The sequence below is a fragment of the Dermacentor andersoni genome, chromosome 10, assembly GCF_023375885.2.
Source record: "Dermacentor andersoni chromosome 10, qqDerAnde1_hic_scaffold, whole genome shotgun sequence".
Classification (NCBI taxonomy): domain Eukaryota; kingdom Metazoa; phylum Arthropoda; class Arachnida; order Ixodida; family Ixodidae; genus Dermacentor; species Dermacentor andersoni.
In genome coordinates this window covers 129,909,373-129,924,584 of record NC_092823.1, presented here as the reverse complement: position 1 = coordinate 129,924,584, position 15,212 = coordinate 129,909,373, and the positions used below count along the sequence as shown (strand labels likewise).

General features: G+C 43.4%; 1 protein-coding gene across 2 annotated transcripts in view; it reads left to right on the top strand.

Moving 5' to 3' along the window:
- The window catches only part of THADA (Thyroid adenoma-associated protein homolog), a 102,100-nt gene that overhangs the window by 36,480 nt on the left and 50,408 nt on the right, over window positions 1–15,212 (top strand). For both annotated transcript variants that reach the window (XM_050192686.3, XM_050192685.3), the window contains exons 14-19: window positions 523–660; window positions 821–896; window positions 4,042–4,160; window positions 6,380–6,535; window positions 9,908–10,018; window positions 12,179–12,299. In XM_050192686.3, coding sequence (XP_050048643.1) covers window positions 523–660; window positions 821–896; window positions 4,042–4,160; window positions 6,380–6,535; window positions 9,908–10,018; window positions 12,179–12,299 — 721 coding nt within the window. The remainder of the gene's footprint in view (window positions 1–522; window positions 661–820; window positions 897–4,041; window positions 4,161–6,379; window positions 6,536–9,907; window positions 10,019–12,178; window positions 12,300–15,212) is intronic.

The following is a 15,212-nucleotide window of genomic DNA, read 5'->3' as shown; positions in this document are numbered from 1 at the left end:
GATCGGTAGGAACCCTTCAACAAATTTGTTGGGTTCCAGAAGTGTGTACTTTGTAGTTGTATACCCTATATATGTTAAATAAACTTTCAAATGAATGTCGAAGTAGCTAGGCCTAGCGTTGCTGCGGTGTACCTATGGCTGCGACTGGATCTGGTGGTCAAAGGCACGGCCTCGTGATTTGGCGCGCTGCTGAGAGCATTGTCGAAGTGCAGTAGGTTCAAATCAACCACCGCAAACGCTTGCGTGTTCGAATTACTGAGCGTTTTCGCCCATTGGAATACACATAACCTTGATGCGACCACAGCGCCATTTCAAAGAAACCGAAAGTTTGAATTAACGAGATTCGACTGTAGTAGCTGTTTCTAGATGCTATAATAAACCTTTGCTTGATTGATCATTAGTGTTTAAGCACGGGCAACAGCTGAGGGTAATGCGTTATTTACTTTCAATCTTACTCCTTTTCACTCTACTTTTGTGATGTTTAAAGTGGTCAGGTAATTCTTTTTTTTCTTTCTCTTGAAGGTTAAAGACTTAGTGCAGAAATTAGCCTCCCTGCATCGGAAGGAAGCCTGCACAGCTGAGTTTGAGCGTGCATGGCTAGAGCCGTTTTCCTCGGCTACCAAGAACCATTCCAGAGAGCTGCTTGTACCTTTGTTTCAGGTTAGTGTGTCTTGCTGCCTTAAATCCCTTATCGAGGATTTGGGCTATGTTCTGCTTATATGCATTATGTATCCAGTATGCAGAAGCTTTTATCCTGGTGAAGTTCCTTTAATTTGTATAATGCGGCTTTTTTTTCTCCTGTGTTTCTTTTTTTTGACAGCATGTCTTGCCTGTTCTCACTGCCATTCACCCTGGGACTACACAATACGTATTTGGCAAGCTTTCGGAGGACAGGAGTAAGTGTTCAGTACTTATCTATTTAGCTCAGAAGCATGCGAACTTAGGCCGATTGGCAGGTCTTGCAGTTTAACCTTGTTATAGTAAACTTGCATATGAAATTAAGATGCCATCATCATACAAGACATTCGTCATGAGCAAGATACCATCGTTATATAGGACGATGAGCAAAATGAGAACAAGGTGAAAGCAGGAGCCAACGTTTCGAAAAGTGGACTTGTATTCTTCAAGGCAAGTCAGCTTTCTTCAAGACAGCCTTGAAGAAGACAAGTCCATTTGTCGAAACGTTCGCTCCTGCTTTCACCTTGTTCTTGTTTTGCTCATCGACTTGAATTTACATCTCCCGCTTTCCCCGTGTTTTCTCATCATTATATAAGACATTCATTTAAGTAAAGGTGTGTGAATATTAAAATTCTTTACTGCAGATAAAATATGAATAAGCATTAAATATTGAATAGAATATCAAATAATGACATGCACATTCATTTATTAGCAAGCTGAATTATTTTAACATGTCGGTACATCGCAGTTACATTGTCAGTGGTAAAAAAAATTAAAATATTAAGTAGTTATACTAAAAAATAGTGTATTTGGCTGATGTTAACTTGAAAATTGTGCAATGCCCACTAGCTGTCTATTCTCGCCAACTTGTGCCTTATTATACCACATCAAAAGCCTGTAAATTCAGAGGCGTTTCAGCTTGTGCAAACCGTCACTCATCGCATTTGCTGTCAAGTAATAAGCTGCAAAAAAGTGCACCCTCGCTTCTGCAAACTCATGCCCCTTGCTCTTGAGAGGCTGACTTTCCCGCGAAGCTTAGATGTCCGTTGGCTAAGCGCGCTTTACAGGCGAAATTTCTCTAGCTGTCGAAATTATCACAAAATTCAGTACAAAATCAGACACGTAGTGTAAATAGAAACAAACATTAAAAACTGTGTTTTCCTCCACACAGCGAGCAACCTATTCAATTAGTTTAGAATATTCATATCCAGCCAAATAGCATTCGAAAGTTTTTGAATAGTAGTATTCAAAATTTCCGAATATTTGCACATCCTTAGTTATAAGCGTAAATTCATTACAACTGCTGATATCGGTGAGAAACATTTTATATTTACTTTGTTTGATCTGATAATTTGTTATATATCCATGTTTGTACTATTTCGTATGGAGGTTTAACTATTAACAAATAGTGGAAATGTGCTTTCTGCTTGTTTCGTCCCTGCACTGGCACTCAGTTTAGCTAGCTCTTATTTGAAGGAAGCAGTTCCTGCTTCTTTTGTGTGCTAGCATAATAGAATTTGCACTCACCCATTGGTTGTAGATGGCACTGTAATTTAACATATTTACATAGCAGACATTGACCAACTCTGCGTAGCAAACATTGACCTTTATAATTTTTTAGCAATGGAAATGACTGTGAAGGGCTTATTCTGTCCTTGTTTTAAATAACGTCAGATGGTGCAAATAACTGTTGAAGGGTTAAATTGGGAGCATTGACTCAATTGTGCGCAATGAAGCCCACCTTCATGATAGTGTAAAAATTTTTTTTCTTAATAAACTTCACTTTTCTCACCAATTTCTTGCATGGTCTTGCTTTATATGATTATCAAAATCGTTTACATGTGATGTTGGGAGTATACACAACTTGTGTGCAGTGAAGCCCACTTTTGTTACAGTCTAAACATTTTTTACAGTGAAAGTGTATATAGCTACCCTCCAGCAGTGGTCGATGTTTGTCCATCTATGTGTTGCGTCGACAGAAAAACATTTTTATCTCCAGTTTCTCGTGAATGCTCTGTGGCTCTTAGTCTAATGTAGGTATATTTGAAAAAATTATACTGAAATTGGCCACTAAGACGACTCTATCATAATGCTGAGTTTCATTTACTTGTCATAATTAGTTAGTTCACAGTGAAGTTGTAAACGTCACAGAATTCCTGTCTGGTGTCATTACATGGCTGTCTATGGAGAGAGCATGGTTACGAAAAATGGCTTTAACTCTTGTTTTATCGAAACTATCCCAAAACAAATTATATGACAATTAACCGCTAAAACGGCTCTACCATTATGCCAAGTTTCATCTACTTTTCTTAATTACGTAGTCACAGTGATGTTGTAGATATTGTGGAATTCCTGTCTGCTGTAAATACATGGGTTTCTACTGGAGGGAAACAGACAGCCTCATGTTTGTTCGCTAGAATAAAACTCTAGTCCTTCCAAGTTTCGTTCAGCTGGTTATTAGGAAGTATGCTCAATCGCAAATTACAAATGTGTTTTGTTTTGTGCACTCCTTTGACTGCACTCCGGTCAACACATATTGTCGCTCGCATCAAGGCTCCATTTAACCTCCACCTGCGTCGTATACACACTGTTACCACTAGTGGGCGTTGTGTGTTGTGGTTACCTCATAGTTGCCTAGGCGACCTTATCGGCAGTTTCCACGGAGCTCTGGTATGAACTGAACGTGTGCTGACCGTAATACCTATGTATACATATATGCGTTGATTGAGGTAAGGCACACCACAGCTTCACTGCTAGTGCTTCACAGAATGGAAGGGCTGATGAATTCTTTTTCCTGGTCAAGTTCACTTCTCTGACAGGAATTTTTTTCAGTTGTCTTACTTTATGTGATCGTCAGAGTCATCTGCATGCAAAAAAAATTTCCGTTCTTATTGCTAGTTTTTTGTTTAATTTGCTTGCCGTCCTTTCGTTAGCATGTTAAATAGACATATTTGGTTGCCACTTATTTAAGCAAAGTGGCCTTGTTTACTAAGAAAAGAGCTACAGAGCACCAAGCATCAGTTCAATTCAACAATCTTGGGCATCTTTAGGCAGGAATAGATTCTAGTCATCCCAATTTAACCTTTTAAAATTGATCTGGAGTTCTACACTATAGTGTGTCTCATAATCACATCGTGGTTTTGGCATGTAAAAACCCATTATTATTTACCCTTTCTTCTGGTGCATGTATTGTTTGCAATTCAGCATGTTGCCAGGGCATCTATTGCAGCCTGTTCTTTTCCTTAGCAAACACAGATGTTCTTTACTTTGTAATATAAATTTACTTGCCAACTAGACCAGGTGTTGTCCAATTGCTGATTTTAGCTGCAAAAACATGATTTCAGCAACTAACTCTTACTGCAGGTGATTTTGTCCCGGCCACCCTGAAGTGTCTGCTGCTTGACAAGGCACTCATTGAGTCTGGAAACCTGGAGCGATGGCGTCATGTCCTTCTTCAAGGGATGTCCCACAGGGATGTCCAGGTAAGATATGAAGTCTGCTATTGCTTAATTGTTGCGAGCAATGGTAAGTAGTGCAAATTGATGTATGCTGCACATTAGTCTAAACCACTCTATGAATTTAGTTTGCCTGCCAGCACAAGATTCCTTTATCGATTGGCAGATTGAAAAATTCAATGGCAAATACACTGCAGTTCAAGTCAAACAGAAGTTGATTAGATATGCGAACCTGTTACATTAGTTCATTTCCTTGATGGAGGCAAACTTTTTCGACGTCGACGTGTCTTGGCAAGCACACAGGGGGCAGATGTTCACTATGCACGGTCACGGCACCTCATCTTAATGCGTACTGTATACAGTTGAACTCTGCAATACCGAAGTCGGTAGGGAAAGCGAAAGAAACTATGGTAGAATTTCGTTCTTGTGAAACCAGACAGAACAGACTGGAAATGCACTGCAAAATTAAACTTACCTGTCAACATTTCGTCAGCCTCCTTTGGCGAGCCTGAGACTATCTGGAACTGCATTGTTGACAGCACAAAATTCACCACACGCATTACTCAGGGATGACAGCTCTGCCATGGAGTGATATTCTTAGCCAATAACTTTTAGGGCCGCCAGGATAACTTTCGCACTACTTTCGCAAGATTCGGCTTGATGTGGCACCAGATATTATTGGCATTCACAGGCAACACTGTTCCACGCTGATAAGCATATTGTCTTGGCACAATGCCAGGAATGCTGTTGCCTGTAGACGCCAACACGTACGAAAGTGATTGACGGAGATTACAGCCCCATCGGGCAAATCTACATCCGACGATGCTGAATTCGCATGCTATGCCTGTTGGGTGGTACCGAAACCAGTATTCTTGAAGCAAGGATCATATTCTCAGGTGATCACCTTCAGCGACTCAATATAGCCACAATTCTCAATTACTGCCAGAAAGGCTCTAGGTGGGATGCGGACTTTTGTTTCCTCTGCGCACCACGAATCAAGAAGAAAAATATAATAACAAAACATCCGAGGACACCTAAGCACTTCTTATGAGTTGCGAATGCGAAAGCATTAATATCTAATTGAACGCTGCTGAGCAGTCCTTTGGGTTATGAACTCCTTGCAGTTAGTTGTAGAAGACCTGCATCATCAAATGCTTTATGCCGTGTCCTGAAAATGTGAGATTACATGACCACCAACACTAGACATGCGGAAATACAGTGTGCATCAAGGCACTGGCCATCTCGACTCGACCTTTCTACTTGCCACAGATTACCTCCAAGATACAATGCGTGGCCCGCATATGGACAGCCAAGCGCAGCCACAGCAACGTAGAGGAGGAGATGCTTGCACTAAAGGAAGGGGCAGAAAGGCACGCATGTCCTGTCCCCCCCCCCCCCCCCCCCCCCCCACTCCGCCCCCACCTTCTGCGCGCACGCTTGATCACATTGCCACACATTCACCCCCTCACCACCTCCTTCATGGGGAAGGAATCGTCAACTCTTGGTGTTTTTTTTAGCATTCCGAGCTGCCTTGCGGCCTTCACAAGTTGTTTTATCAATGCAACAAATGCCGCAACAGTTGTTTTCTGCATACCGTGTTAGGGTGCGTGCGCTTCGACAGCATTCTTGCTACACAAACTTTTTTGCAAATAACTAGGGCCCCGGCCAGCATTTTTATGGCGTTTTGCTACATTTACCAGCCATGCAGACCCCAAGTACATGCTTGAAATGGCCAAAAACTTCGTTAAATCAAAATGGTGTCATGAAATTATTTTGTTCTGTTGCGAAAAAAACAAACACTGTTTTCAGGGGAACTAAAATTGGGAAATGGAAATAGTTTGTTATATTGCAAATTTCATGAAACCGAGGTCCATTATATTGAGGTCTGGCTGTATTACTAAGTTATGATTGGCAGCTGATCCCTATTTTTGATAAGCATATAGGCATTGCATTATATCAATATTATAGCGCTATACTAAAGCGCAGAAACCTGCAGGCTAAGAAAGCAGCTTGAGAAGAAGCTAAAAGTCACGCAATAAGTGTTGAAACAAAAAATGACAGGTGTGACATTAGGAGACATTGCATGTAGTCACCACCTTAGTTTAAAATTGGCATGTCATCCCATTAGGAATGAGCAATTCTAGCACAGCAGTAGAATTACTCATTTCTGACACCACCACAAGGGCTTCTGTAGTTAGTGCTATGAAAAAGTGAGCTTTTGTTTCGTTGTTTCTTCTCCGGTTTAGGTGCGGCTGGACACCCTTCAACTGCTCACTGAACATCCCAAGTCGTGCGAGCCCGTGAAACCACTGTGCCTACGGCTGCTGCGCTCCTTCCTGCATCTCAACGTGAACATGCAGGGAGCACCATTCAGGCAGCAAATGATTTCCTGCATCAAAAAGGTATGTTCCAAAACAGAGTGGGAGTTATGATGCGGTAGGCGGCCAAAGGAAAGTGGCCATGAGTGCCTGGCATTGAGAAGCTGGGCAGTGATGAGGCTCAGCCTAGCAAAACCTGACGATTTGTTTACAAAGTGAAAGTCAGAAATGAGAAAGGGAAAGAAAAGGGGGGAATGGGGTGAGGGCGCTTATTTATACAGTTGGAGGCCCCCAACATGTCCCCAGTTTCCGAACATTGAAGTCACATTGTTCTTGGAACCCTTTCCCTCGACAGTCGGGCCACCAAAAGCAAGAATGCCCCCAGTTATGCAACTTGTCTGGCATACAAGAAAGGCATGGTACCTTGTTGCTCCAGTTTACAACAGATGTCATTTTTGTTGAGACGAGTTGTAATAGGGTGTAGTGGGTAGGTTGGCTGCAAAGCAGATTAGACCATGGCACAGTGATACGAGGCTAAGGACAGAATGTGAATAACTGAGACTCGGAGCGCAGGACGAGGTAATTGGACATGCAAGAAGCAAGACATGTGGGCCTCTCCACATGCCAGAGATGCACAGTGAATGTGCAGCACGGGAAATGCTGGTAATGCATGCAAGGATCGGTAGTGAAAGCAGCACCCTCCACTTTGCTGAGTTGTGCTGCTAATGGCCACTATGAGGCAGCTAAGCAGAGGTGGTAGATTTAAACGGTAGATAGACTTGGTTAACAGTTTGCGGATTTTATGTTGTTGATATTGCCTTCGTGGAATAACCTAGGGCACAGGAGCGACAAAACACAGATAAAGGTGACACACAACACAAGTTTTCAACTTGCAACTAATTTTACTACATGCATGGCAAAAATATACGTATACTGGTACGTGGTGCATGTCAAGAAGATCTAAAAAACAAATATCAGGGGCATCTGTCTAACAAAAATTCGGACTTCATGGATATTCCGGACTTCGTAAATGCACCATCAGACTTGCCATAGAGCTAATTAATTTTCACAACTAATTTTTCAGATGAATTCAGACCCCAGAGTTCAATTTTCCAGACCAAATCGCTCATTCCGAACCACGCTACGCAATCTTGGAGACTGCCGTATTGGATTTTCCACTGGCTTGGCTTCCAGTGGCCTGTTCTATAGCCTCCAAGATTGGGAGGTGCACACTATCAATGCGGGATCAATACAGAGCATGTGCCATCCTCTCGTCTTGGAGGCCATGCTCGCTCTACTTCAGCTGAAAGAACGTAATGCTCCAGGGGACAGCACTTCCTTTTCCTTTCTTTTTTCGATCAGTACTATCGTCATAATCACATAATGCAGAACAAGTTTTCTCTTTTACACGTTTTATGCAGAGGTCCACCAGCAACTTCCTGTAACGGATGTGATGTCGCTGCAAACGCATAAAATATGTTCTCTTGTCAGGGATGACCCTGCCATCTAGGAATGGTGAAGCAAAGTACTGCATCATGACACTAACGAGTTCTGGCAGTCGGCGCTTCAGTAGTCTCGGTGCAGAAGAGGCTCCAACGCAGTGTAGCCTGGTGTAGGCGGTGTAGGCCTTCTGCTGAGGTGGCAATGCAGTTTCCGCACATGGTTTCTCCTGCATCTTCGATTAGCCTGACATACTTTGTCGCCTTGGGAGTGCAGCTGCAACATGCATTAGTAGTGCTTGCACGCTGCCTACTGCTTCACTTGCAATGGCACCAACTAAGAAAACTGCTGCACTAAGCTACGCAGGCAAGCGATGACATCAATGGGCGAATCTTGCTTTACTCTGGTGAGAGACACGCCAGCATGAAGCAGAACACCTTCGCGTATTCGCTGCGCAGGCAGCAAACTCTGCCGCTCGCATTCCTGAAGCTGAGAGCGTCGCAATTCAGTTGGCTGCCAAAGACGCTATGGAGTCGGACTAAAATGCTCGTACTTTCACCGAAGCGACTCAGCAGCAGGACGCCGCTTGCCAACAGGATGCCACATGCCAAGCAAACCTGCAACACGTTCACCGAAGCGCAAATTGTGCGCCTTCCGTACAGCGGACCTTGAGTTCACAAAGCAGACATGTAGCAGCTTCTGTGGAGACACATTTCACTTTTGTGTTCTACTGATTTCTATGAAAGAGGGATCAACCATATCTCTTTTTAAAGTTTTGGTTGCTGTTTTGCACATGGTGTATCCACAAACCAGCTCTGTCTCGGAGACGTCGCATTTTTGTGTGTGTTTCTGCGACTTCGAATTTTTTTTATTGGCACCACCTCATGTGCCTTTGTGATAGCCAAGTGGTGCAAAGTAACTTGGCTCGTTTCTTCAATCTCCATGGCAATCTCCGCCAACAAAGATCGCCTGCGCGGGGATGCTCTTGTCGACTGTATATGGAGACTACGTCACTATTGTGCAAATCCAAGCAAATCTAATCACCCCCAAGCAGAGTATGAGGCAGGGCGTTATTAGAGATATTAGAGATATTTAGCCATTCTAAGCCTAATAAATTTTATTTTGGGGGTGAACGAGTTTTTCGGACTGCTCAATCTTTCGGACTATTTTTCGATCCCCGCCGAAAAATTCATGGGCATTTGAACTGTAGAACCCTGTTGATACGTTCCTTGCTGTTGCGTTTGCCCAGCTGCTGCATCGCGTTTTCCGAGGTCCTGACCTCATGTTAACTCTATGTATTATGTTCCCATTTGATATGTGCTATCTTTCGGCAAAGTATGAGTGCCTAGACATCTAATAACTGTACTGGTACCCATTGAGAGCTATTTCTGATGTTGCTATGGCAATTTTGGTTCTTCCTCACTGTTACGTTTTCCTGGCTGTTAGGTACATTTTTTTTCCACGGTCCCTTAAAAAACATAACTGTATTCTACTGTACGTTGTTTTTGAACATGGCTCTACATTGGCTTGATTGGCAGCGTGATGCAAGGTAAGAGAATGACGCACTGTTTAATAAAGCACGATGTTTTTTGAGGCGTATATCAACAGACTGACCTGTTTGGGCAGTGTACATATGTCCACATAAGGAGGAATGTTGTAGACGATTCCTGAAGTACTCAACAAAATGATTTATGTGCTTCTGGTGGCATTCTCCACTGTCTACTGATGTGCCCTGTGCCCTTCTGTACCTGTTTTGCAGGTATTTACTAGGCTCACTTCTACATACTTCAAAGCCATGTTGTCTGTAGTGACACCCTAACCTCGCTTTACTTTTTTCTAAGCTTTTGGACATCTTGGACTCTGTCCCTGCATTGTAACCAAGGTCATGTTATGCTTGCGCAGATGTGGCATTTTTTTCCTGGTGCTTAAACTTGGTAGACCTGCAATGACTTGAAAGCTTGTTAGAAGGTTATTAAACCCCTGTCCTTGTTGCTTTGTTTCCTGCAACTGCTGCAGGTGTTGAACAGGATCTTCGACAGCAGCACACTGCTCAATAGGCAGTTGAGGAGAGGAGAGGTGCCTGAGGAGCAAGCACAGCTCATTCCCTCGCAGCTGGAAGCGCATCAGGTGGGCAAGAAATCGTTGAGTGGTATTCTAGTGTCTTGTGCCGCAGTAGCCCTCTTTTTCATGGATGCCAAGAGTACTGTATTTACTCGAATCTAACGTGCACTTTTTTCTGATAAAACTGGTCCAAAAATTGTGTGCACATGAATCGAGTACAGCCATAAAACTGCGTTCCCATATCGCCATCGGCATTTAAAGATGGCCGCCTTGTACATGCTTCGAGCTTAGCTGCCGTAGCTTCCTCCATGTGCTTAGGTTAGTCAACTGTCTGTCTTCCCGTTTTCTGTGTTTGCTCTATCAGCATGCAAGTGCCAACTGCGAAAACACACCAAGTTCATCATGATGCTGCATTTAAAAAGAAAGTGATCACATGTGCGGAGATGGACTGAAATCGGGCGGCATCATGGGCATTCGGTGTTCCTGAAACATGCAACTGATAAAGCTACTATCCTTACTTTGTATGGCTGTCTACTAATTTGCCATCGCAATCGCTGCTTTGCTTTCAGGTGAAACTGCGACTTCTTTTTATTCATCGCAACTTTAACTTATTGAGAGTACATCTTTGTTTTTCCAAAGGAGAGAGTTTTATTTCTGCGTGAAAGCGTGAGGTGCGGGGTACTGTATAGGACGACCCCCCCTCCTTTTTCTTTTTATCATGGAAAACGGGTGCACGGTACAATCAAAGGCCTGTTAGAATCGAGTTAGAACAGTGCTTGTGCGAAGCTCGCTTATTCTCAATGCGTGCCCGCTTCACTGAGACAATGAACCTTTCGAAGGCAATGCATGTGGGGACATTAATTGGTATAGCTGGCTGGGGTTTATCTCAACCGATAGATCAACAAGAAGTTTGAATGCCTCTCCATTCATCTTTTAATTTAATCTGAATTAATCAAACATCTCTCAGTTTCTGCTGAGTTGAATCATCAAAAGTTGTGTAGCAGCACTAACAGGTGTCGAGTTAAATTGGAGTTCGCTGTACATTAGAAAATGTATTACTAGTTTGGGCATGAAAGCTGCTAGCAGAAAACTTGGGAACCTGTTGTCAGGAACCTGTTGTCCTACTGTTTAGTTGTAGTGTTGTGTTATCTCATCACTGGGCCCTCACAGCTGTGCTTGTCTGTACCAGGGATGATCCTGTCCTCTTGCATAAAGCTTCCTAGCATAAGTATGCATATCATTGTACCCACTGCGGTTGCTCAGACCTGAAAAGGAGTTTTAGTTTGCTTGGAAACTTATCATATACGGATTACTGTGTTACTGGATTTGCGGACGGCAGCAGCTAAGCTGCTAGCAACACCTTGTGACACTTTGTGAACATAAAACATGTTTGAAACATTTTGTTGTGATAGAAATTTTATAGGCATTTCAGGCAAATTTTTGCATTCATTGCCATTATGTTTCGTATTAAGTCCAAGTGCAATAAGTTCCTGTCACGCCGTGCGTGCTGTAGGCTGTGAGTGGGAGGGATCGCCTATGTGGCCTGTGCGCCATACCTTGGAAGTAATCTCCTCTGGGCGCAAATGTTAAGGCAAGCCAAGATGGCTGGTGGCTTCATGCGTGCTGTGTTCCCGGTGCCTAGCCAATAAAACTGCGAATCTTACTACGAGTACTTGTTGTCTAATGCTTGGCTATCACTATCAATGCTTTTCCTTTGAGGCAAACTGGGACTTTTTTTCGTGTTGTGTGAGTGTTCTTGTTGAAAGCAAATCATGAAAGGACTGCAGGTTAACAATTATGTTGCTGTCACTACAGTATTAGCATTGTGCACGGTCTGGTTAAGTTCTGCATCACAAGTTGTTGCTACCAACATTTTTGTTGCCGTGCATCTCTCCGGTAACCCGGCAAATGGTAATACGTTCATAGACAAGCTTATATTTTAATGACATTCTGCTGCTGAGTTTGAGGTCGCGGGTTTGATTCCCCCCCACTGTAGCTGCATTACAATGGAGGCGGAATGCAAGAACGCTTGGGTAGTTATATTTGCGAGCAGGTTAAATAACCTATGGCAGTCAAAATTGACCTGGAAGCCTCCATCGCAGGATCTCTCAAAGCCCGTGTGCTGCTTTTGAGACATTAAACCCTGTGATTTCATTTTGGTCTACTAGTGTGTCTGCCACCTAGTGACTTCAACTGCAGCACTGACTGCACCGTTCCTGAATGCAGGAGTTTGTGACCTGGCTGCACGGCGCGTGCATGGAGCAGCTTTTCCCAGGCGCAAACTTTGGCCGCCGCTTCACGGCACTTGCTGTCCTGGAGGTCCTTGTTGCTGTCCACGCTTCAAAAGGTCAGATCTCCTTGACGTCTATGTATATTGCATTTTGGGTATTATAGTGGCTGTGATGGTAGAGTTTTCCGCAAACATCATTAGAGAGAACTCTGGCGGTGCGATTGTTCAGTTACCAGGGGAATGATGGTTGGTACACAGATTAGTGTAATATTTATGCTTGTGACTTTTTTTTCTGACATATTGCACCTTGTCCTTCTGAATTTACAAGCTCTCGTACCATTCTAATAAGCATTGCAAGGCAATAAGGTCTTGTTGTGACTTGTTCCATTTAAAATGCAACATTTTGTTGAAAGTGGCTGCTTTCCTATGTCTCAAAGATGTTTGAAGCCAGAAGGATAAAGTTTAGGGAAATCCATGCATTACCCATCGTTCCCAAGCTGGCTGAACCGCCATGCTTGCAACTCCCATAGATGCTAGGGTCAGAATTTCCTCTAGGAAATTTTGCTGGAAGCTCTTATGCTTGCCATGGTGCTTCGATGATTTGAAGCAGTTCGAGTGTTGGTCTAGCATTGAATATTCCAGCCATACTCCCCGAGTGATTACTATGTTAACGCAACAAAACGAACATTCTAAAAAAGTACTTGTACATTATAGAGAAAACACGGGCAGCTAGAAAGGGGTGTAAGTGGGTGTAAGTAAGGCTCCCTAGCCTGGACACAGCATGACGCACTGCCACCAGCACACAAAGAAGCAGAAGTTTATATGCTATTACCAGGAGATGAATATTTGTCAGTAGTCGATTTACATCGTTGCAGATCTACTGACATTGTACCTTTTGAGCTTTGTAGTTTTCAGCAAGAGTGTCGGAGAAGATGTAACTTCACAGCTCTTGGCGTGCTCAGATTCACGTGGCTGATGCACAGTCGTAACAGTGACGCTTTTGCATAATGGTAGGATGCTGAAGTAGTTGGGCAGTTACAGGCACGTAGATAGCTTGTTCCTTTGTTCCTTTCTACAGCAGTTGCAGGCTACTATAATGCTTTGCTCTTGTTATCCAGAGACCAGTCAAACCCTTCTGACAGCAAGCTCTTCAAGAAAAATGATGGTTGCGCTCACAGTTCTGAAATGACAGGTGATCAAAACCGGCCACTGTTTTGAAAAATCTTGACATTGGATTTCATATTTAGTTAAATGACATGTAAGTTAGGTTATACGCAAAGCAAATTTCCTGCTAGTTGTGAAAGCTGCCAGGAGCAAAAATGAAGATATCGAAAATATGATTTGCTGACCAACATGGTGTCAAATAATCAGTACTAACATCAGCCTCATTGCCATTAATTATTGCACACGATTAAGGGCAAGTGCACATTTAATGAACACTGAAATAACGACCACTTTCTGCGGAAATACATTTAAACCTCGATATAGTGAAGTTGGTAAAATTGGCTATTTGCTTCGTTAAATTTCGTTGTATTGAAATTTGATTTTTATGCAAATAAATACAGTTGCCGATCAATTTTTCTTGCATGGAAAGGGGCAACAGAATTTTCCAAAGTATCAGGCGATCGAAAAAAATAAGTTTGAATGAGAAAACGGTTCGTCTTGATAAATTTGGATGTTGGCGACGAATGATATGGTTTCATGCCACGTACATTGACGATACCTTCTCGGCGGTACGAATTAAGCGAAGCCAGCCACATTCTTGCGTGCACTCCACCCATGCGGCTGATAGCGTCGCCCGCTCTGTATTGTATGTGATATCAATATAACGAAATTTCACTGCCGCTGCAAATTAGTGCTGAGACAATAAATGGAAACTTCCGCGGACGTAGATGGTCAAATGATTGAATTACAAGTGGCTGCTTGCAAACGGACCTCCAAAATCACGTGCCACACAGCAAGAGCGACCGCCAAAGTAGATCCACATCTTGTTCCATATGAGGTGCAAGTGCAGTAAGATCCTATCGCGTCCCATGCACTGTGTGCTTTAGGTGCAAGTGAAAGTGTGCGAGGGTGAGGAAAGAAAGATGGTGACTTCATGAATGCCACTTTACCACACAAGCAAAGGGAAAGAGGGGGGGGGGAGCGAGCTCGCGGTAATGCGATCAGGCATGCACGAGGGGCTGGAGTGGGGGGTAAGTAGGCGTACGTCTCAATTCCTGGCGCATGGCTGAGCGCATACGCAGCCGCGCACCCTGCTTTAAAAGTAATCTGCTGCATGTGCAAAGAGTGGGCATGTTGAGATGGCGCGGCATCATGTAACATGTCTTACCGTGCATTTAGTATTGGAGGTTGTGTAATCTCAAGTTTCGGTCACCCGTTGGAACGAGAGGCAGGCGAAGCATTCGCTCCCCGCTGCCGGCGCTTTTCCTGATAGCGTTGTCCCAGAGCGGGCGACGCTATCAGCGGCGGGGTTGGAGTGCATGCGAAAATGCGGCTGGCTTCGCTTAATTCGTACTGCAGAGAAGGTATGGTCGACGTGCGTGGCATGAAACTGTATCATTTGTTACCGACACCCAAATTTATCAAAATGAACTGTTTTCTCATTCAAACTTGCTTTTTTCCATGGCTCGATAATTCTGAAAATTCTGCGGCCTCTTCCATGCAATAAAAATTGATCGGCAACTGTACTTATTTGCATAAAAGGTCGAATTTCAACACAACGAAATTTCGATATAACGAAGCAAATAGCCGATTTTACCAACTTCGTTATAGCGAGGTTTAAGGGGGGACGCGGGGATCAGATCGCGAAAATCGCAAAAAAGATCGATTTTTGGCAACGATGCGTTTCGGTATCTGCAATGCCTAATCTACATTGTATCAATATGGTTTGACTGAAAACGCACTAAAAGTGCCCGAAAAAAATTAATTTATCAGTGCGTAGGGCGAGAAAACAGCTTTAAATCACGTAAAATCACCGCAGTTTGCGGAGCCCTAACTCGTCTTTCCCGCCACCGAACGCCGCCATCT